The sequence below is a fragment of the Rhipicephalus microplus genome, chromosome 1 (assembly GCF_043290135.1).
Source record: "Rhipicephalus microplus isolate Deutch F79 chromosome 1, USDA_Rmic, whole genome shotgun sequence".
NCBI lineage: Eukaryota > Metazoa > Arthropoda > Arachnida > Ixodida > Ixodidae > Rhipicephalus > Rhipicephalus microplus.
Genome location: NC_134700.1, coordinates 216,165,940 through 216,190,569, shown reverse-complemented (window position 1 = coordinate 216,190,569; position 24,630 = coordinate 216,165,940). Strand labels below are relative to the sequence as shown.

General features: G+C 46.7%; 2 protein-coding genes across 3 annotated transcripts in view; one reads left to right on the top strand and one right to left on the bottom strand.

The window, feature by feature from the left end:
- LOC142807537 (neo-calmodulin-like) overlaps positions 1–24,630 on the top strand; it is a 134,773-nt gene that overhangs the window by 12,682 nt on the left and 97,461 nt on the right. The gene's annotated exons all lie outside the window — the stretch shown is intronic.
- Positions 14,889–24,630, bottom strand: part of LOC142807353 (uncharacterized) — a 93,291-nt gene continuing 83,549 nt past the window's right edge. For both annotated transcript variants that reach the window (XM_075891342.1, XM_075891343.1), the window contains 3 exons: positions 17,483–17,533; positions 16,195–16,326; positions 14,889–15,167 (listed from right to left, as the gene is read on the bottom strand). In XM_075891342.1, the coding sequence (XP_075747457.1) occupies positions 15,001–15,167; positions 16,195–16,326; positions 17,483–17,533 (350 nt within the window). In that variant the 3' untranslated portion in view covers positions 14,889–15,000. The remainder of the gene's footprint in view (positions 15,168–16,194; positions 16,327–17,482; positions 17,534–24,630) is intronic.

Below are 24,630 nucleotides of genomic sequence, written 5' to 3'. Positions count from 1 at the left end.
GTCTTCTTTCCTATACGAATAATATTTCCCGGACCCAGCATCACTTTTGTTTTTGGTATATATATATATATATATATATATATATATATATATATATATATATATATATATATATATATATATATATATATATATATATATTCTCGTTCACCAGCATCCTCAGCCTATCTTGTGTCAACTGCAGGTAGTGTACCTCTGCCAACGATCTCAAATTTACCCCATCTCGTGCGAGCAGATATTCCTTTTTATTCCTGCTAACTTCTTGATTTCATCGCTTCTCCTATTTCATTGTCTTCCGTGGTTGCGTTTCCCATACCTTGGTACCAATTGCGTTGAATTGGCTTTCATACATTGTTTTTCATACCATTGGTTTTCAAACATATGCGTTTTCAGATCTATTCTGCAATGTCCACTACAGCACAAACCAATGCAACGAACGCGCACGATTCTCCAGACTTGTACGTTACAGAAGGATGTTTGGCGGAGTACCTTCAGTGGTGGTGCAGTGGCTACGTTGATAGACTGCTGAGTCGAGAGTCGTGGGTTCGACTCCATCTGTGAAGGCAGCGTTTCGATGGAGGCGAAGTTCTTGAGGCCCGTGCCGAGTGTCGGTGCACGTTAAAGAACCCCAGATGGTCGATATTTCCGGAGCCCTCCTCTACTACGACATACCTGAAAATAATATCGTAGCTTTGGCACGTAAAGCCCCATATATTGTTTAGAAACTCCACTAACGAGTCATTTCGCATTTCAGTGTTGGTCGATGTGAAAAAAAGTGTATATCTGATGATGATTGAAACCATTTTCGATGATGACGATGTTCTTTTTTTTTCATTAAAGTAGTGACTCGCACGTATTTTCGGCTTCGCAGTTTTTAATAGTCTCATATCTATACTCTTTTTTCTTCGCTGAGTGTCCCGTGAGAGTGGAAGTAGATAAAGATGGCCGGCTATTTCCGGTTTTGAATTCAAACGACCTTTATAAATACATCTTCTCGCTCCAAAGTACGGAACTTCTGTGGGTGGACCTTTGCCTTGATCGAAGCAAACGTAAAACCCCGTATATAATGATCCGTTTATTGAGGCAAGCAGGAACCACGCAAGAAGCACGGCGTGCCAGCTAGCGGGCGTCATGGCGGTTACAGTGAGAGGGGAATGGCGGGAACGGGAGAGAAGATGGACGCGTGCCGTGACGCTGCTTTTTTTGTTGACACAGAAACGCGAGTCGCCTCCGCGCCCAGATTGTGATCCGCACTGGCATGCATACATTTCGGAGAGTCCACGCTGCAGTCGGGCTCGCATCTCGGGGGGCGAGCCGCGAGCGACGGCCGTGAAGGTCTTCGAAAGGCCACGCGCCAGCTTTGCGCGCCGCTTTCTTGCACCGTTAATCTCTCTTTTCAGTTGAAGCGAAGGGTCTCACATGTGTATCTATACTTCCACTCTGCTCCCAGGAGACGTTCCTCCTCTCTCATTTCTTTTTTTTTCTCTTTTCGTGAATGAAGGTTCACGATATGTCTGGCAATGTGTCTGATGAGTCTCAAAGTGGAACCCATTGTCGCCATTGCAAAAGTGCGTAATGCGGTTTGCCGCGTGGATGGCAGTAGAGAGAGAGAGAGAGAGATAGAGAGAGAGAGAGGGAGAGAGAGAGCGTTATTAAAACACCAATTTAATGAACGTCAGGAGAGAAGTATATCTTCGCCACCATAATAACAAATATCTGTGTTATATGTAAGATGTTACTGTTGGTCAGACCGGGCGTTTCCACAATGCAGTATCTTCATGCAGACGGTATTTTGATGCGCTTGGTAGGTCGGTAGGATCACCTCCAGGGAAGTATCGTTCAAGGATTTTGCATAGTTAAGCTACTGCCGGTGTTCACGTGTAAGGTTCTTTAACAGAGGAACATTGACATTACTTTAAGACGCGCTGGTATTATTTGTGATTGCAGTCGCCATCTTAATATACTCTGGAAACGAGAAACGTGAATGTATGCACCCTGTATTTAACACGCCGCGACAGATCCTAAAAGCAATCGCTAGTACAGTTTACTGATCAAACTACAGGTATAGATATATGCGTGCGCAGGGTTTCCTTTCAGGGGAAAAGGGGGGGGGGGGCGAAGGTTTGTCGAAACGCCCCCTTATTATTGTGTCAACGCAAGCAGTGATTCTCGGTCGCGTGTGTCATTATCCGCAAAAACTTGCTGCATGGTCATAATTGTGCACTGTAAACAATGGCGGGGCATGTTGGAATGAATAAAGATGGGACCGACTTGCCCCACGTGCCCGCGCCTATGATTGTCATCATATGCGTATCTCCAAGCCATCACATTCGTCCCAGTCGACCCGTCGTCACGCTATATAGTTATTGTCCGGCCGACTACTACTCGTATGAATGACACGCAGTCTTCTGAATGGCTGTCACATTCATTCGAACGATTCCGGCACCGCGCCTAACGTAACTTTCGTGAAGCCGAGTTCTTTCGTATAGATCGTCACACACATCTTTCCGAGCGATTGAGTAGGAGCACCATGGAGGCATGTAGAAGAAACTATAATTTCCACGCTAAGGCGCAAGGATCAAAAGCGTGGTTCAACAGTGAGAATTTAGATGTATTTTCACATAGAGCCCCGCAAGCACTGCATTTTTCTAGGGGAAGTTAGAACAAGCGTTGTTGCTTGTAGGTAACAGTAATGTTTGTTACGTAATTACGTTCTGTCCTGCTGCGGTTGTCTAGCGGCTAAGGTACTCGGCTGCTGACCGCTGGTCGCGTGATCGAATCCCGGCTGCGGCGGCTGCATTTTCGATGGAGGCGAAAATATATGCCCATGTGTTTAGATTTAGGTGCACGTTAATGAACTTCAGGTGGTCGAAATTTCTGGAGCCCTACACTATAGCGTCTCTCATAATCATATGGTAGTTTTGGGACGTTGGACCCCTCGTGTAATAATGTAATTATGTTCTCTTTTAATGTAAACAGGTTACTCAGGTACGAACTGATGGAGGATATTGTAACGGTGTTGTGACGTTGACGAAGAGGGAGACTGTAGGTATGACATTAAATTGTTCATTTTGCCGAACTTGTGGCCGGACAACGAAAAGTCATATTACAGTGGTACACATGGGCACTGAGAGTGGTGAACTGAGCGTCAGCCGTCGATCAACTGACAAGCGGCGAAGCGCGCCAGCATTTATGCATGTGCCATCGAATATTCTTGCCGTATCACTGGTGCTCGCACAAACTATAGAATAATCTAGCGTGTTCACGTCTTGCGCGCAATCTTATCAGTGCGATCTTCAATAATCGCAAACCTTCTAAAACAATGAGGCGCAGTTTTTGCTGAAAATTTCTGACAGGCTTTGTAGGCGAGAACCGAACGAAACAAAAGTGAAAATCAGAAACGCGCGTTGCAATATTTATGTTGCTGAGTTTTCCCTGCATTTCCGCCCGTGACATATATTTATTCGAGAACAACAACGAAAAAACTTTGCGTGATCCTCAATGTTGCAGCCGACCATATATATATTAGTTCGTGCTTTATCGACACCGCCGAACTTTGTTCTCGCGAGCTTGGAAGTAGCGAAAGTAGACACGTTAGCATCCCCCGATGCTAAGAAGAAAAATCGAATGCGCCTCTTTCACGAAAGCAACTCAGAATTCCACCTTTTGGTTAGACTTCGATTGTGTTCAGGAAACATAAGCAACGCCATCCAAAGGAGTGCGCCTTCTTCAGGTAGTCCCCAACGGCTCGGGTGGCTACATGCCAAGGTGTGTATCATGCCATCTTAGTGCTTGTGACGCAACGCAAACGCCTTCTTGCGCAAAGCAGAGATTATTCAGGGAGTGCTCTTCTGCAATGTGTTTGACATGCCAGGAGGCAGACATTCAAGTCTTGTCAACCAGGTTTTGAAGGGTGCTTTGGTTAAACCGCAAAGACGAAAATCAGTGTCTGTTTGATGAAAACAATATTAAGTGACGTCTTCGGATGTGGCAAAACAATTTATTCTGTGTTGTCATTAATAAAAGTAACAAGAAAGATAACAAACAAGCAAGCGTATGCAGTAAACGAAACTAGATGGTTTACAGATAACGTTACAATACTTTTTCAATGCGCACTTGACGGGTTCTGTTGATAACAAAGCCCGGTATTTAGCTCCGCGTTTATGGCGTGCTGCTGAAACATAGCACATGTAAAGTAAGATAAAGTAACTCCGCCTTTGTGATCGACTGCCAAAACCATTCATGGCACCTTCCCAACTTGCATTGCTACTAGTATGTACACTGATTCTCTGTAGCAAATACACTTCTAAAAAAAATGAGAGTTGTTTCTCGCAATCCACACCCATTCGCATGAGCGCTGATCAATCGCTTTACGAACTATTTTTGATTGGTATAATTACTCCTTTTCGTAGTCTTGCGTGGTTAGGGGACATATCTTGTGATTATGCTAGATGTAAGTGCAGACAAAGATATGTACAAACTCCATTTGTGGTAATCCATGCGACCATCCTGTATCTGTTGGAGTCAGCCCTAAAAATGCCGATTCCGTATACGCCAGGCCTGGTATACGTACATAGTACTTTTCATTATTTTCTCATTTCTTGTTCTTTTATTAGTCATAGTTTTTACTGCTTTTGTGTGTTTCTTGTATAATTACATCATTTCAATTTGGAAGTCCGCTTTAACGCAGCGTATACCTCACCATGTTTTTCATGTATAAGAACAGTATTCATTATGCTGATTTTACGCTCTCTCTCTCTCTCTTTCTGAAGTGGTCTACGCGTACGCATAACGATAGATGTCTGGACGATAAAAGACAGCCTTGACTTTGCATATGACAGAACACTTCATTTTGACCACTAAATCTTGGTGTGCTTGGTGAGTGCTAAATGCATCAGCGATTCAGTAGATAAAATCGAGATCGTGTTTGTGATGTGGTGGTGGAGCTATGGATCAAAATAATCAGACGTTTAATACTGAATAACGTGGACAGATAGAACCGTAGAAGCGTAGCGGGGCATTCCTTCCTAGGGCCCGGCTTCGAGCCGTGTGCATCGTGGTTCCTGCGTTGACGGCGAGGCTCTTACCGTCGCGGGACACCCATGCAAGTACAGGGAAGCAGCAGTAAAGAAGTTCAGATTCCTTGCGGTGGTGGCGGCGGCCATTTATTTTTAAACGTAGAACTGTGTCGAGTTGCGCTTGTCTCGTATACGGGAGAGAAGACACGTTGGAAAGCTGTGGTGAAGGAGGTGGGGGGGGGGTAGAGTAGACCCACCGGGCACCACCAAACTCCGCGATGCTTGCGCTGCACGCTGGGAGAGAGTGTGCAAGACAGAGTGGAGAGGAGGTGAGAGAACGAGGGGGAAGGCGGGAGGTCTCCGCTCAGCCTGGGTTTCAAGCCTGGAGTCTGTCCAAGACAAGGGTGCAGCGCTCCGCAGCGGATGCGCGTGCATGGTTGCTGCCGCTTTCCTCCTCTCCGTGGCCCACACTGAGGCCCGAGAGCCAATCCGCGTTCCCCTTTAAGCGGCTTCTCGTTAGGACACAGTGCGAAGAAAACGACTCCGCGCGAAGAGGGCTCTGCTAGAATCCCCTTGCCTTCTTGGCCGAAGCACGTGGACCAGTTAACGCGGCTGATGTGTGCTTTGTATATACGCCACCCTCACACTTGAGAGCCCTAGTGCGGCGTTAACGGAGAGGCCTCGTCTCATAGCAGGGAGCATATGGTCTTGAAGGGTCAAGTCGGCTAAGATAAGCGTATGGTCGCCATTGGTATTTGCCACACCACGTACATTGGGTCACTTAGATGTAGATGTGGCGCGTGGCAGCTCATGCATCCGATCTTTTCGCTTTTATAAAATGGTGGAGGTTAGGTCAGTGTTGGGAAGTTCTTTCCTTGACGATTAAAGACCAATGACATAAGTTACTAGCTCTTGGTTTATAACGGACGAAAAGACATGTTATGATGACCGTAACACAAAGAATAAGAAATATAAACCAGAACCTGGACAAAGAGTGTAACGTACGAAAAGTGGTTCACAAAAGCTGTTATCCTACTGGTCTTTGCTAACTGTATGGTCAATTACTGGCTGTCACATTTAGAAATGCAGCTCATTCGTTCATTGGTTGCTGAAGGGAAATTTAGCTTCTTTGTTGCATCCGCATCACGGGCTGTCCCGGGCTGCGGTACTTTGCAGTGTCCCGGATTGAACCTCCCACGGGACTTTGAAAAAAACTTGATATACTTGCTGCCTTGGTGTTCTGCGTATTTCAGCAACGTAGTGGTAGGTATGTTTCTGGGACCTATAGCCTCGATGACTGAATTTTGCGTAATAAAGTCGCCATTGAGTAGCGGTCTGTCTGCATTCCTTTTGATCATTAAACTGTTTTTCTCGCGCAGCAGCTGAATTCAGAGGAAAGGCAACACGACTTAGCGTACGACATGGCGGCACCATTGACTACCAAGCTTTAGGCATCCAAGAGAAAATTCAAGAGCTTGCAAGCATTTTTCTCTTCTCGGAGATAGGTGGCACGAAAGAGTGACTCCGATGAGACCATTTCCTGTCACTAATGTATTTGTCCTCTTTATTATTTTTTTTGTGCGTGTTTCGTGGCGATCTGTGTCGATCACGTTTATGAGAGAGAATGCGTAAATATGCACAAATAATGCGAAATGCAGCGATACATGTAAGTTACGGCAGCAATTTAGTTCCATGCAATCACTCGTGCCACTACTCGTATACCACCATGTGCACGCGATAGAACGGCAATGTGGATCGGCATATTACAGATGCATGATGTGCGCCGTAACATTAGTTTTAAAGAATTCCTCTTAAGGGACCATGGTCACGTTTAGGTTGTCAATACTTTGCGCTTCAGATATGAGTAAGCTGTCGATGCTTGGCGGTGTCAATATTTTGTCGAATATTTGTAGAAGGCGAAAAACTGAGATCGTCTCAATACGAGCAGCTTACTTGTTTGTATTGGCCACACGCTGTTGTCCACCTCAGCCGGTCGATAAGGCAGCAATCGCTTCGGTTAAGCTTTTTTTAAAGTGTCATTGAGGTACATTACAATATCTGTAGCACCGCTAGCCACGAAAAAAAAAAATGAAAGAAGTAACCGTAAAGGAAAAGAAGAGCGCAGAGTGGGTGCAAGAGGAGAAAGGGAGGGGGCGGGGAAAGGCTTTTAACGAAAAGGCAAGATAGCCGCTGGTCATTAAGAGTAACAGAAGGCGATCCCGAGATCGAAGTCGAAAAGTTGGATGGGCTGTTGTGATGAAGGTATTTGTGGGAGATAACATGGCCGTAACAAGCACAGGGCCAATTTATTAGAAAAATCATGGGTTCCCACTTTACAAGTGCTTCCAGTGCCAAAATAAACCGTATCTTGGTTAACATTGCACGCTGGGATACGCAGGCACATTCAAAACGTACCAGATTTCGAAATAAGATATCTGAATGATTGTCTGTACCAGCCTAGAGGTTCTCTGCTTGAGTATATACTTCACTGTCTGCTCCGTTTCAGAACCCGAATTGCAAGTACGGACTTATTTTTTTATTTAAAATAGTTTTAAATCAACTTTGTCTGTAATCACAGAGCCGTAGTTTTTCCCCTTTTTCACTAAGGACTAAAACGTGGACGGCATGTCTGGGTTGACTCTTCATTGCCGTTATCTTTAGACGGAAGTTTTGAGAAATCAAAATTTGGATGTTTATTTATCATGAACTCATTTCTCATGCATGGTCACAAAGGGGCCCCCAGCTAATTCTAGGCACAGTTTTAAAGTATGAAAATGCATTTTATGATGATGGTACCAAATGCATTTTGTTGACTATTCTCACTATAGCTTACGTACTGCTTAATTGCTTAATTAAGCCCATTAAATTAACTAACTTACGAAGCATTAAAAACGGGCAAGAATTTTAACGAGGAAGTTGTAGATTGGCTTGTAAAACATGTGGTTAAACAGTTTTTAACTTTCTCTGTATTAGGTATTAGTGTTTTTCAGTTTACTTCCTGGATACCCACGAAATAAAAAAAAATGCTCATGAAATGCCTGCTTGTGCACCTATGCGCGCCATGATTCTGGCGCTCCCTAACGTTCCGCGTACGAACGCTAGCTTCTCTCGCGGCGGTTCATTGCCCTAAGCAAGCACAGCGTTAATTTGTTCTGTTGCTGCCACCAAGACGTGAGTCGTTGCACAGTTACCACAACCTTCAATGCCATCTCAAGGCAGCAAACTCGGCCAAATGTTATGATAATTTGCACGCAGAACGTTTATGAGTACTGCAATGAAGGTGCGCAGAACCATGCAAGCAGCATTATACATGGTATATTTTTGATTTCGCGGTCATGTGTAGTAGGCAGAAAGACACCAACACCTAATAGATAGAAAGTAAAAAAAAAGGTCTAATACGAGGTTGTGTAAACCGATAACCTTATCGCTGAACTGGAACTGGCATGGTGCATTACCGTAAATAACAACAGATCAGACAGACGCAAGAGAACAGAGCGCGCCCTGTCCCTAGCGCTCTGTTCTCTTGCGTCGGCCTGCTCGGCCATTTCTTCTTTACCGTAATGCGCTATACCAGTTCAAGTACGACGAACCAACTCGCCTAATATTCATCACGTGCGGACTTATCATTGAAGCTTTTTTGCGAAGCCTCTAATATCGATGAGCAGTGAGAGAGCGTGCTGCTCAGCACAGATCGAGAGGAACAGCTCTGAGCAATCCGACGGGCCGAGGACGCCGCCAGGGCTTAAGGGCTCCTGGCTGGCGCCTATAGGAGTGGGATCCGCACCATCGAGGCCACCGGATTGTTACAACCAAGTTTCTTCCTCCTTACTTTTGCGAGACCTTGTTGTTTTGTCAAGATATGTTTACATAAAAATGTCTACTTATGCATTTCAACAGAAAATAAAAGATAGTGTGTTTCACTTTATGCAATAGCTAACAACATATATTTGGTCGCGTAGTCACAGAGTTCCTTGATATATTATAAAATTGAGGCCGCGGTAGGCATATTCAGAACACATCGCAGTTAGTAATAAAAACTGCCCGAAGTTCACGATTCGGGAGTCGGTCTCGCATCTTGTGTACTTACAAGCGGAGAGATAGGAGGAGTCATGCTTGCTCTTTCACTCTGCCTCTCCCCGTGACTGACGTCTCTGTTTATTTGAACAATTGACACTCACCATACATGTACTGCCTCCTTTTTCAACCATTCCGCCGGTGAGGGTGAAATTAATTTGTTGCACACGACGTTTTTATAACGTTATGTTCAAAATGGAAAATAAGTACGAACGCTCCTTATTGTTGTATTTTGATTTACTTGTATGTCAACTACATTACGTTTTTCATTATGTTCCCCCATTAAGCTTGTTCTCCGACTGCACTGTAGTTCCGCTAGGTAATATCAATATGAGGTCCCGCTGACAGTTTTCGCTTTGGAAACTCCTGCATTAATACTTTTGGGCTTTGTAACGTGTATTTTATGGTGTCCTGACAAGCTTCAACATCAGCGCACCGATAGATAAAGCTACATCGTCTTTGTCAGTCTTGCGGCAAAGCACGAACTGTCTACTGCGGAAGAAAACCTTTCGAAAAGGCCAGCTAAACGCTGCTCTCCCCAAGACCTTGCGGAAGCCTCCTATAGTTTGGATGCGCCGCTGTTTGTCAGCGAACTTGGCTGGCGTCCTAAAGTGGAGCTGTCTGCCGAAGTCCCCACTCGGCTGATGCTTCTTCGAACCTCCCCTGCTGACGTCTGTCTTCCTTCTTCCACTGATGAGTTTTTTTGTGCTTCTATATTTGTCGTTTTGTTTGCACAGCTCGGGCGTTGATGTTTATTGAGGAGGTGCACATAATTCTTTCAGAAGCACTTCTGCATGCCCACTCCCAAACTCCATTCTTTTTTTAAAATTTTCTACAGTCCATTCGCTAGATTCTTATTCTTTTATTCTCTTTATTTCTCCCCTCTAGTTCATCAAAGCGAGCGGGAGAGATTCTTCTGCGAGCTGCTACCAATTACACAATGAACTGATGTATAGGACATTATTAGACGTGACGTGTGAGACTGTCTACCGTCCATTCCCCCCCCCCCCCCCCCTCTGCAGCTTAGCAATCGGCTGAAACGTTGTGATAGTGAGATCGACACTGCGGATCTAATGTCCCTGAGCCAATTGCACGGGAGTACAGTACAGCGGTCCTATCGTACCGTGTTATCAATCACAATTGAAGCACCGTAATGTTTTTATATCCGAGACAATCCATTATTAGCACTTCATTATATTTCACCGGTTTTTGCCATTCTGTTTTTTCTATTAGGACGTTCACCATTCGTAGATAGTGAGTCCACCGGTAGCCTCAGTGTGCGCGGTAACACCAGAAAAAACAAAAACAAACATTTATGGACGTGTTTAAGCACAAAACCAAGGAAACGGAAAACAGGCGAAAGTGCTGTAGGCCCCGTGTGCTCCGATTTGGGTGCGCGTTAAAGAACCCCAGGTGGTCGAAATTTCCGGAGGCCTCCACTACGGCGTCTATAATAATCATAATTATTGGTTTTATTTATTAATTCATACGGTAAGCCTTAACAGGCTCTTACAGAAGTGGCTCCAAAAGGATACAGAATGGTTATAGATATGTACACATCTACCGAAAAACAAGATTATTAATAATAACAAAAGATAGTAAAAATCAAAACAAAGGATACCTACACAGACCACTAGATGGAACTACATATTAAAAAAAAACTAACAAACAGAACACAGCAGAGACTAACAGAAGAAAGCACACAATTGACGACTCTACGAATGGAAACTGCGCCTGGCATAGAATCAAAGAAGTAAATTCCGCGAACAGTTGCGCCGTTATATACGACGTCGCTACTTACTGGCAAATGTGTGAGCAGATTCTGAGGACACCAAACCACGTGGGAGGTTATTCCATAGTTCAGTGACCGACGGAAAGTCTATAGGAATACTTAAATGTATTGCAACGGGGGATAAATGGACTGATACCCTTGTCGGGCTTTGTTCTTGCTGAGCGCTGATGTGGTGGTTTTAGGTACTCGTGCTTGTTTATATTTTTTTCGTTTTGGGATGTTAAACCCCCATATCAATCAATGTGTTCATTGTAACCACCCTCTCCTTATACTTAGTGGGGAGAACGTACAAACGACAACGTCAATCAATCAATCAATCAATCAATCAATCAATCAATCAATCAATCAATCAATCAATCAATTTTGTAACTACGCTAATGTTTCGCAAATCTATGGAGCAATAGTTTATTCAGCGGGAGCTGGGCCGATCTTGTAAAGGGATAGTCCCTGTACAGATAGCGGCTTGTAAGTGCACTACTAAGATGGCTTGCTTTGGCGTCACTGAAACAGCCATATTGGAGTGACGCAAATTTTGTGATGTCATGCTGGTGTTATGGGTGCATCGCAAGCTGATTTTTTCCTTATTCATAGAGGCCCCATAGCGTTCAAGCGATGTCGTTATCACAGCGAAGCGCAGACCAATCACTGTGTGGTTATACTGCCTTGACTTTCCCTAAGCCACCTTGTTGGAGACATATTGTGCGTATATGGCCTCACGTGCAATTTATTAATGTGTTTATACATAGAAACGTAAAATAGGCATCATTGTCACATGTCTTTTGTTTCCGGTGCAATTGCTAGTCTCCATTTGAGAAGCTTATCAACGTTATTGCGCTTTCATATTCATTGAGGAGTTTTTATTCTTGTATCTTCTTTCATCGGTGACATTCCCATCGTTATCAGTGCGTGCATGATTGAATCCTACCTTTGCGTAATATGTTATCGATATGAAAGACACGATGATGTCCATTATATGAAACTCAAGATCACACAGGTGGACCGCCATCTACCTCACCGTTCTATTTGCTGACTTGGTGGTTGCGCTGCTAGGCATTTCTCAAGGTAACTAATACCAAAATACACTTGCCTAAACACCCGCAGAGTGACGCACAGCCACAACCTTCGGGAGGCAAACAGAAGCGACTTTAATAATAATAATAATTATTGGAATTTAATGCCCAGAAACCACCATATGATTGTAAGAGACGCCGTAGTATAGAGGACTTCGGAAATTTCGATCACTTGGTGACCTTTAACGTGCACCTATAAATCTAAGCACACGGACGTCAAGCATTCTCGCTTCCATCGGAAATGTGGTTGTCATGACCGGAATTCGATCCCGCGACCTGCGGGTCAGCATCCGAGTGCCTTAGCCACCGGCGACCACAGTGGCGGGTGAGAAGCGAGTTTGGGGAACGCGAGAGATGGAACATTCGCGGAACACCGGGAGGAGTACGTCTTTTCTCGAGCGTTTTTTTTCAAGCTTGTACTCGACTAACACGGCCGCTGACGAGATAAGAAATGAAAAGCAGTGTGGCTGCCCCTGAGTCCAGTGGTTCTCTTCTGACTGATGTCGAACGCGACGAAGGGGGTGAGGCGTTAACCACTGAGTCACCGAGGAGAAATAGCTGGACCGTTCAAACGGCAAGCTATTTCTATCCACCACTTACCGCTGCTCACGGGCATCTCGGGGGGGGGGGGGGGATTATCGCGTTTTCAGCATTACCAGTAAAATAGCGCAATGAGCGCGCGCTCTTATCTCTCACGCGTACTTTGACCGCTTAGAGGAGGGGAGTGACGTTCCCTCGCGCACCCTCATCTCCGGTGGGAAGGAGGGGAGGATCATACGTCTTGGCTGGCCTCGGGATTTACCTGGAACGATTCTGTTGTAGTCACTGGGCGCACAAAGGTCACTGCAATCATTACAGTCTCCGTTTGCGAAAAGCGTGCGGTTTTCAGACACAGCAAAGTAACAACTGAGACGCTTATTCGCGTGCATCTGTACCAGTGAGTACGTTTCGTACGTCACTTGTGCGTGAGAAACGTGGGGCACGTTTCGATCTGCTTTCAATTTTGCGCGTGATCTTCCAGTATGTTGCTATCACGTTCATTGCTTCGCCTTTGCGGCAAAACTGTGACTTCGTTTCCTTTGCTCCTTCCTTGTGCCCGTGTCTTTAGTGTTGCGCTGTAAACCAAGTTCACCACTGATCCCAACTAACTGGCCCAACTTGCCGTCTTACTGCTCTTTACGTGCACACACATCGCACAGTATACACGGACCTCTACCGCTTCGCCTACATTGAAATGCGACTGCCGCAGCTGGGATCAAGCCCATGACCTTCGAGTCAGCGGCTGGGCACCCTAGTCGCTGATCCGCCGAGGCGGACGTGTCATAAAAGGACGGCGCTGCATTAGATTGCCTCCTGTCAAACACGTGTAGAAGATTTGTGTTCAATTCGACATATTAAAGAAACAGGAGAGCATGATGGGGTTACAGGAATGAAAAATTCGGCAGATACCACCCACGAATTGTGAGAATCGGTTTCATGCGAAGCAGTCAGTGATTAGCTGTCTGTGCTGCAGTTTTTTTTATTGCTTCAAAAGTTACGACGTGGATCGACGTGTTTTTGTAGATGGAGTATGTTTGTGTGCCCATCGTGCTATTACCAGGCACACTGTCTGTGCTTACGTTTAAAGGGGTAATAGATGGTCTGACATAACGACAGCACACACGTCCGTTTTATGGAAACCAAGCGCACGAGACAGAGTGATTCACTACGGTGCTCCACTCCGGAGCAACGGGAAAAGTGGAGCAACGGGAAGTGCACATAAAGGTGCAGTGCGGTGACGGGAATATCATGCTTAACATATTCGTTATAACGAATAAACTAAAGCATATTTCTAAACTAAAGCATATTTCTGATATATTCCTATTATATAATATTTCTAATATTCCGAATACACTAAGTATGGGGACGGGAATATCATACTTAGTATATGCGTTTTAACGGATATAAAAATATGATGTTTCCGTCATCGCACGATACGATTTGGTGTTGTGCATATCATGCGTATAGCATTCGTTCGTACAACGCTCCGGGGGCGAGCAACGGTTGAATATAACTTGATGAATCCTAGGGGTACATATGTAATGTCTGTTCGACTGTTATAAAAGCGAAGCCAGCACTAAAACACAAAATGAACGTTAAGCCGGCATGACATGTGTATCGAAGGGTATGCATATCCCTTGGTTATAGAATGAGATAGCTAGCACTACAACCATAATTGATATTTCACCGACGTACCTCTTGCACACGGTCTTTTTCTAAAGCAGTTTAAAGACCTGGTGTGGCCTTGAGGCAGAATAGTTTACTGCCATGAAGGATGCTTGAGTTTGGTTCATGCTGGGATCCTCTTTTTTATTCTTTGTATTCGTCGGGTCAGCTAAGCTGATGGCACATTTTTTTCGACTCTTCTGTTTCAATTACCAATGCTTCTTCTCGCCATTCCTGGATAGGTATAAACTTTCAATCTTCTGTGGCGCCTATACGCGCATACCACCGCCCGTGGTATAGGTATACCGGTACGTGCCACTAGTGACTGGAGGGAAGGGTTCCATGAAGCGTACATGTTAAGACTGGGAAAGGCGCGCACACAGACACGGACACAAGAAAAAAAACACACACACACAAACCATGGGTGCCTGACGTATACATCACGTACTTGCCATGACATACATGCCATGACATGCCATGACTTGACGTGCATGATGACATGACGTGCTTGGCATGGCATACATGCCCACATTTTTGCGTTCCTTATGTCATGATCAATAAGTCATGTTTGCAATACCTTTATACACTTCTATGCCAATTTTGCTCAATGCCAAGTGAACGAGGTGGCCACGGGACCGGCCAGATGTAAGTGGATAGATAGATAGTGCATCGGTTCGCTAAGAAATGCTTCGCATTTAATGCTCATAAAGACAGACTCCAGGCCTGCGCTGTCATTCCAGTAAGGCACTTTATTCTCATGTGTGCTGCGGCTGGAGCCCATGGCACATGCGACGATTTCAGCGCGTGCATTCACAAAGAGGAATCTCTGTGTCTCCGGCGATCACCAGAACTTCCCCCAGAAGGATTTGCGGGTAGGCTTGACGCGCACGCACTTGGGCAGCTCTGTCTTTCCCAGCGGCAGGCCGATGAGCGTCACGTCTTCGCTTAGGTGGAGTGGCTGGCCGCTTTCAGGCGCCAGCTTGCTTGCCAGCACGGCGAATTGAGTCGCTGCACACAGAAGGGAGGTACCGCAGGATTGAATCAGAGACAAAAAAGAGCTCGTTTAGGGGACTAAAGTTTGAAGAATAATGAAGAAAGTAAAATCTGGCAGTCGAGGCACTGACAGGCATAGACGTACACACAAGGAGGCAGAAGGGGGTGCCCCCCCCCCCATTCACATAATATGGGGTACGCAAAGTCAGCCCTATACATTGACATATTTGGGAGGGGGCGCTACGACCTGGGAGGGTGGGTGAAGTCAGCCCCATGCATTGCAATAATAGAGAGGGGGGCGCTGCGACAAACAATTGCCCCACCCCTCCCACCCTGACCCCCTCCTTTGAAGGGGAACTCTGTGGACGCCTATGCTGTGAAAGATGATGCATCTGACGGCTATATAAAATGGTACGCAGTCGTATCGGCCTTGCATACTACCATTAGAAGTCAGGAAATTCCCGACATAAGGAACACTTGGAAGTCACAATTGGCTAAAATTGTTCTGGTGGTACGATGATATCAGACCTGAATCACCCACGAAACACTTTCACCAAGCCATCTCCAGCATACCGACATAGAATCAGCGCTTATTGGTTTCTAATCCGTGCACAATATTGAGGTATGGACGCTGGTGTAGCATGACTCGTATCTCATCGCTCAAAACTTATTCCCCCTTTTGGTCGAAGTCATAGGGGAGGCTAAGGCGGAGCCTGCCAAGCAACGCACCTTGTGTGAGGCAAACAACAGAAACTCGTGTAATGCACAAAGGAAGGAACAGGCGCCGTATTAGAGGAGCAACAAAATAAGCTGCAATAAAAGAGAACCAAAGATAAGCATTGCTATTGAACCACTGTTTAGAGATAACGAAAACAACACGCTGTAACCTTACAACACATATAAGTGAACTCTTGTAATATTTGCCCAAATCCTTTTCATTCGCCTGATAAAAGTCCTGATGTTAGAAAAAATTGGCCCACAATGACGTATTCGTAAGTACACAGCTGAGCAACAAACGAGCGTGGGTTTTTTCTGTGCTTACGTTGTTCCAGGAAGCCACAGTTGCAGGAACTCATGATGGTGAATTTGACGGTGTCCATGGCCTCTCCCTCGCGATCAGACGTTATCTGTTGCTTCACGTGCAGCTTGCCCGAGCGACACTTGCGCTTCTCGTCTGCAAAGAGTGCAGTTTGCAAGGATTTAGCGACCACCGTTCTTCAGCAATCATTCGCCTTCACCAGCGTGCCAACTCGTACACTCATTGATTTTATCCGTAATCATACTCACATACGCACTCGCTCGCTGGCAACGCTAGCTTATATCTCCTCAAGGAGTCGTGGTTTGAGCAATATGCCAAGTCAAAACTGGTTAGAAGCAACTAGAAAGTGCTTTATATAAATCAGAATCAGCTTAAATGAAACAAAAATGTGAAAAATCTTGAGCAGAGGTCGCACAACCGTCACTGATTCAGCAGATACGTTGCGAATGCCAACCTTTTGGGACAGCTTACTCTTAGTTTAAACATTCACACTTGAGCTACACTCTTAGTTCCGGTGTAAATTGCTAGATATAACGAGGAAGCTAGACATGCTTACTGGCTCTACTGAGTACTTTACCCGAAGCCTTATTAGGAGCACAGAGCAGGTCAGGTTTTCGTCCTGAAGTGGATCTAGGTTAGGTTGATTATAACGATGATGATTGGAAATCGGGTAAAAACAGAAAGAAGAAACACATTTAGAAATGCTGACTGCGTTGAAGCGGCGCGTGATTATGCTACTGCATTCGTTAAATCAATACGCATGTTCTTCGATATTACTCATGCAGCCCCAAATTCTAGGTAGAGGTACTTATACAATTAGTATATTACGTACGCACGCATTTATCGAGAAGGTTTCGTAGTTCTTTAGTTATTCAGAACTCTACCATAGTAAAAACAGATACAGCTTCTGTACATGAGTGTCGGCAGAAATTTGTGACGTGGGGGGCAAACCCGTGTTGCATCGAGACTGGGATGGGGAGAACAACGGTGTGCCTTGTGTGCGGGAAAATTCTTTGTGGCTTGAAGTGCGGGAGTAATCACCCCTTTCGCCATCCTCTGCCGATGCTTCTGCTTTCGAATAGTTTCCAAAATAATAAGGTAACTGTGAAGAAGCTATTGAATATATCATTATACGTTCATCCTACATGTTTCCTGAAGTGACTGTAGAGAGAAAGATAGCAGAACAACTATCCATGCTTTCATTTGACTGTAAGGGCTCTTACAAACGATAGTATAAAGTGCTCGAACTTACGAGAGTGCTCAAAGCAAAACACGCTCAACAGATTCTCACCTGCGTGACCAACGGTGCGATCTGTTTGAGGGAATTGGTATCTCGCCTTGGCTGTAAGAAAAAAAAAGAAAGCAAGTGCAGTATGAAACCAGCAACAGCAAAACAAACTATAATAATAATAATAATATGACTCTTCTTGTCTGATGCCGTCAATTAAAGAGCTGATGCAGCTAATGCTTACACACGAGGCACGCGTGAACATATCTCTAAGCGACGTGCACAAGAGTGCCGTAGATAAGCAAATTCAAGACTCCCTCACCCTCGAACATTTGCCATTTGGTATGTGTACACGCAAACATACAAACACACGAACATACATAAAGGTCGGTTAAGCTTCAACCCCAACACCTCGAAAACAGTTTCTATCTGCATCTCTGGTGAACATGACTAACAGATTACATTACAAAAGGTGTGCAATCGATAACAAGTCCAACAGCAGAATAAATCTTGAAATTGGGTAGAAAAATCTGTTGCTTATGGTCACCTTTGGCGTGCCTGCAGGTGTGTATTCAGTGGATGATTACCTACTTTGTGAACGTTTTCACATACATTTAAAACTGTTTGAAAATTTAAGTGATAGCACAAAGCATTCAGCGACTGCGATTTATTTCTTCATAATTGGCCCATTCTTTGACTGACTGTTGAAGAAAGAACAGCACAGTTAAGCTGACAGCCGAGGTATCAACATGCACGGATCTTCGAGTGGAAAAGTTGCTGTGTATTGTTATGAATTTTGCTCTGTCGCGATGGTAGCGGTGGCGAAGAGCGGCGGGCCGTCCAGCGGACTTCGATGAAGCCTTAGCCCGAAGGTGAAAGAGGGAGGCAATCCGTTTGGAAAACAGCAACAAAAGTAGCGTTTACTATCGCAGGTTGTCGTTTTACAGAGCCAGCCAGCACGACAACGTCGGCTGGGGCAAAATCTCCTAACATGGGGCCGGCTCGGCCTTAAATAGCGTCCTTGGTCCATTCTCTCGGACCAGTTCTCGGGCTCGGAGGGGGAGATGTAGCCATACCCGGAACTGCAAAGTGGCCCGGCGGAGGAAACGACGTTATCCCCGGACTGCACGGTTCTCCTGCAGAGAAGGCGGCGCTGGGAGGGGGGGGAGACAGTTCGTCGAAACAGGGCTCGATCTCGTGAGACGTGCTGCCGAACGAGGAACCTGTCGGTGGCACAACAGCACCCCCGCCGCCAGACAATGCATCCGGAGTTTTGAGCCGTCAGCGCGGCTCGGAAGGAGGAATGCTGGTTGACCGTTGAGGCTGTAGCCACTCCGTGGTGATCTTCAGAGCCCTGCAGGGAATCACTGGGACGACGGAGTTGAACTCAAAGCCAAACCACTTTCGTGGAAGCAAGCACCCTCTGAACGTCTCTCATAGCGCCAGACCAAGGCAGCAAAGAGATCTATTGAGTCTCTACTATTGTACGTTTTAAAAAGCACGAGAAACGTATCCCTTAGAGACCTCAAAACGCTGGCCCTCACGAATGCTGTGATTACACTGCGCAGTCCCGATGCCAAGAAAGGCCACGCGAAACCATCCCCAATGCCATACGAGCGGGTCGGAACCTGCTGAAGCAGCCCAAAACCAATTCTGTGCATTTTTTTTTGAACAATTTACCAGAATGGTAGAGGCTGGGCTTCCTGGTAACATATCAGAGTACACTTCAAACAAAATTACATCTGTTAGTGAAATGCGACATTGTTAATACAGTTTAAATCAAAATGAAATAATAGACGCCAAAATTTTGCGAAACACGTCAAACCAGAAGCATGTGCCTCAACTTGTAAGAGGGAGCTGGGCTGCACTTCAATAAGCTCTGCTGAGACCATCTGCATTTGTGTGCAGCTTCCCTTTCTTATAGCGCACACTAAAGTTATGGTGCTGAAGCGTCAGGCTCCACCTAAGTAACCGACCGCTTTTAGACGACATGTTGTGCAACCAAGTCAAGGGGCAGTGATCAGTTTCTACTATGAAGCTCGACCCTGAGACGTAACATGCTAGCTTACCAATTGCCCAAACAAGGCAGGCGCACTCTTTTTCTGAAGTGCTGTAAGCTTCCTCTCTGACACTGAGCTTTCTGCTGAGATACAAAACTGGCCGCTCGTGCCCTTCGGCGTCTTTTTGGCACAAAACTGCTCCTAGGCCGCGGTCACTGGCATCACACTGAATAATAAAACTCTGAGAAAAGTCCGGTGCCGCTAGCACGGGTCGTTTTGCGAGAGCGCTCTTGAGGCTCTTGAAAGCATTCTCTTTTCTTGTGTCCCACGAAATGACGGTGGGCTCGGTTTTGCGGAGAGAGTCCGTCAGCGGACTAGCGAGGTTTGAGTAACCTTTGACGTAGTGTTGATAATACCCCGCCAGTCCCAAAAACGCCCTCAATTCCGACTTTGTGGTGGGACGACGATACTCTAAAACGGCCGCAACTTGCAGCTCGGACGGGCTACGCTGGCCACGACCCACGATGTGGCCGAACGCTTGCGCACCCTAAGTGGCATTTCTGCGCTCTCACGGTGAGGCCTGCATCACGTAGTCGAGCCAGAACGGTCCTCAAGTGAGTCACATGCTCGACCCACGTATCAGAGAATATCGCCACATCATCGAGATACGGCAGGGCGAAATCTCCTAAACCCCGCAACACCCGATCCATGAGGTTTGAGAAGCAGTAGGGAGCATTCTTTAAGCCGAAAGCAAGCATTAAAGGGCGAAATGTTCCCAATGGGGAAATGAATGCGGCATAACGAGAGGCTCGCTCCGTCAACGGGACCTGCCAGTATCCCCGTACCAGATCTAAGAGGGAGATATATGTGGATTTTGCCACGGTTTCTACTCTCTCCTCGATATTAGGTATCGGATACGTCTGATCTAAAGTGATCTTATTTAGCCGGCGGTAGTCCACGCATGGCCTAGGGTCTTTTCCCGGAACCTCGACTAGTATGAGTGGGGAGGTGTAATCGCTTTCACCTGGAATGATGACCCCCAAGTCACACATGCGGCGGATCTCGGCTTCCATGATCTCTCTTTGCCTCGGCGATACGCGGTAAGCCTTGCTAGAGATCGGTTCTTCACTTGATAACTGAATATCATGCTCTACCAAAGAGGTTTTCCCTGGTTTGTCGCAAAACACGTCTGCGTAGTCTCTAACTACTTTCGTGAGATCATCACGCTGACTCTCCGTGAGACTTTGCTCTTCGGCAATAAGCTGTACGAGCCTGTTAGCTGGCGCGTCGCTCTCACGTGGAAAACTTAAAAGGTCGGTCTCCACTTCGTTCGCCGCATTCAGTGTCATGTTAACCACGGCATGGCGCTGGATGTAAGGCTTCATTAAATTACTGTGGTAAACCTTACCTTTCTTTCGGCCCAGTTTTACCTCGTAGTTTGTGTCTGAAAGCTTGGACATTACTTTAGCTGGCCCTTCCCACTGCATGTCCATTTTGTTCTTTTTACACTGTCGTAGCAGCATTACCTGGTCGCCGATGTTGAACGTGCGCTTCCGGGACAACTTATCGTAGTAAGTCTTCGCTAAACTCTGAGCCGCCTTCATGTTTTCCTCAACTAGCTCTCTGGTTTTAGATAGTCTTTCCAACAGATCTAAAACGTAGCTGACTACGCGTGGGTCTTCTTCATATCTTTCCCACGAGTCTCTCAATAGCCGAAATGGAGATCTTAAGTTTCTTCCATAGACAAGCTCGGCGGGACTGAATCCCGTTGTCTCGTGGGGAGCGGACCGTATGGCGAACAGTGCCGCGGGTATGCATGCCTCCCAATCTTTGTTATGTTCAAAGCAAAGAGCTCTCAGAACTCGCTTGAGTACAGCATGCATCCTCTCCACGGGGTTAGACTGTGGATGTCCTATAGAGCTGTGGATTATTTTTATTCCACAGCGTTCAAAAAACGCTGTTGTGAGACAACTGGTAAATACGCCCCCATTGTCACTCTGAATCTCGGCTGGAAAGCCAACGCGGGCAAAAATGGACAAAAGTGCGTCCACAATGCAGGGAGAGGTGAGCTCTTTTAGCGGAACCGCTTCGGGAAATTTCGTTCCCACGCACAAAACAGTTAAAATGTAGCGACAACCGGAACGGGACTCTGGAAGGGGGCCAACAATATCAATTACGAGCCTCCGGAACGGCTCTGTGATAACAGGCACTAATCTCATCGGGGACTTCCGTTTGTCAGTAGATTTGCCTACTCTCTGACACGTGTCGCACGATCGTACGAAGTTTTCTACATCTTTCCAGCATCCAGGCCAATAGAAATCCTGTGCGAGCCTCGCCTTTGTTTTCTTGATGCCAAGGTGGCCCGCCCAGGCATTTCCGTGCGCCAGTTCTAAAAACTGTCGTCGGTACTTCTCTGGCACTAGAAGCTGGTCGAACGTTCTACCCTCAGCGTCCCGATACTTTCGATACATGAGCCCTGCCTTCGTGTAGAATGAGATGTTCTTTCGGGCTACTCCTTCTTTCCCGTTATGCTGCAGATTCTTAATGGTATCATCACTTGCCTGCGCAGTGACGAGTGTGTTTCTGTCTACTTTACTGAGCTCTTCCCAACAAGTGGATGTTGGACCAAGCAGGGACGACTGAACGCTCTCCTGAAGCGCTCTGCTTTCATTAACCTCCACAGGCTCGTCGCGTTCGGCAGCCATTACCGTATCCGGAGCCCTACTGTCTTCGATGTCCGGTGATACACTAGTCGCCTCTTGGCCCGAGTCTCCCTGGGGAGTTGCCTCACGCTCGTCCGCCTCCTCGTTCGAAACCGAGACCTCAAGTCTCCCCGCGAGAGCGCGGGACCGCGATCGCGTGAGTGCCATGCACGCGAGGGGAGATGAAAATGACTGGCCCTTTTCTTTAAGGAGCTGCTCTGATTTGTTGGAAAAAAGGTACGGAAAATCTTGGGGCAAATTAGGGCTCACGGCCGCCTCAGTGCGCAATTTTCCAAAACTTCCCTCTAGAACAACCGCAGCAATTGGCAAACAGGCACTTTGCTCTTCTGCAACCTGTCTGATCCAGGCGCATTCGCCAGTATAGTCGCCAGGGGAGATGCAAGATGGGTGTGCTACGTCCATCGTCGCAGCTGAATCACGGAGTGCCCGGCATTTCTTTCCGTTGACCACAATTTCGCGCATGTAAGGCTCGAGTAACTTCAAGTTCTCGTCCAACTCGCGAATGCCAGCGAAAACAAACTTTTGCTTACAGCTAGATGAGATATGACCCTCCTTTTTACAATTGTAGCATACAATTGGTCGTTTTGATTCAAAAGCTCGAGCGGTGTCGACGTGTTCCCTCGCACTTGCTGTCGACTCAGGTGCCTCTCCTGGCTTTCTCCTTTCCCTCTCATTGTTAGTCGCTCCCTGACTGAATTCGTTACGCGGCGGAGCCATCTTTTGTGCTGCATTTTGAGCAGCAAGCCGCCTTGAGGAGTCCCTCTTCTCTTTTGTATCATCGCGATCCAACTGGAAATTCCTTCGCGTATAATACTCATCAGCTAGCTCAGCAGCTTTGTCAATGTCTGTTCCCTTCATTCTGTCCTGAAGCCAGAGTCTGGCATCTTCAGGCAACACACGATAGAATTGCTCGAGGGCCACACAATCAATCACCCTGTCGTGGTTACCGTAAGCATCCGCACTTCTAAGCCATTCTTTCAAATTAGACTTAAGCTGGTACACGAACTCTGTGCATGATTCACTGCCCCTTTTTGCTTGCCGAAATCGCTGCCGAAATGCCTCGGCAGACAAGCGGTACTTACGAAGGAGGGCCGCTTTGACCTTAGCGTAGTCGTCAGTCTTCTTTAGACAACCGTGCGATTACTTCCGCGGCCTCTCCCGGAATGACTGACAGAAGCTTCTGGGACCAGACACCCTCATTTATCCCAATTTTCTCGCACGTGCGCTCAAAGTTCACTAAAAAAAGCGCGATGTCTCCACCCGTCCTAAACGGCAGAATCAAATCTTGGATTTTCTGTCTTGGCATTTCGTCTGCCACGGATAGCGAACTAGACTGCGCCGATGTTATGCGAAGTTGCTCAAGTTCCAGCTCTTTCATTCTAAGAGCATGTTGACGCTCTTCTCGCCTTTTTCGCTCCTCAGCCTCCTCGCCTTCGCGTTTTCGACGCTCCTCAGCCTCCTCGCGTTCGCGTTTTTGACGCTCCTCAGCCTCCTCGCGTTTTTGACGCTCCTCAGCCTCCTCGCGTTTTTGACGCTCCTCAGCCTCCCGCTGTTTTTCTTTAATTGTCTCCATAGCCTCTTCTACCTCCTCTTCAGTTATTCCTTCCGCTCTCATGACATCAAGAATATTTCCTTTGCGGCTCGTCCTAGCAACAGAAACACCCAGCTGCTCACAAACATCGAGAAGGTCCCTCACTCTGAGCTTCTCCATTGTGTACCGCAACTCGTGCACGTTCCTTTCTGAAATAGCTTTGTCTCAGAAGCTATATTCTTCGACGTGAAGCAAGTCGAGAACCAGCCAAGCACTAGCCACCTAAAGATCTAAAGGAACATACTTGGCTACTCTGTGCTAACAGGGTCTGACGACAAAAGACGAACGTCAGGCACTCACCCAACTAGAGCGGGTGACTTCGGCCATCTGGTCGTTGCCGTCGAGTGGTGTCGTGGGTGTCCTCGGGCCTGCCAAGATCCGCTCCAACTTTCCAGCCGTAGAAGTCGGCGTAGCGGGTCCCAGGGCAGCAAAACGATATCACGGTGGTCGTCCTCGGGTTTGCAGGGATCCGATCCAACTTTTCAGCCGTTGAGATCGGGGTAGCGGGTCCCAGAGCAGCAAAACGTTGAGGACAGGGGTGGCGTATCCCGCAGCTGCCAACCACTGTTATGAATTTTGCTCTGTCGCGATGGTAGCGGTGGCGAAGAGCGGCGGGCCGTCCAGCGGACTTCGATGAAGCCTTAGCCCGAAGGTGAAAGAGGGAGGCAATCCGTTTGGAAAACAGCAACAAAAGTAGCGTTTACTATCGCAGGTTGTCGTTTTACAGAGCCAGCCAGCACGACAACGTCGGCTGGGGCAAAATCTCCTAACATGGGGCCGGCTCGGCCTTAAATAGCGTCCTTGGTCCATTCTCTCGGACCAGTTCTCGGGCTCGGAGGGGGAGATGTAGCCATACCCGGAACTGCAAAGTGGCCCGGCGGAGGAAACGACGTTATC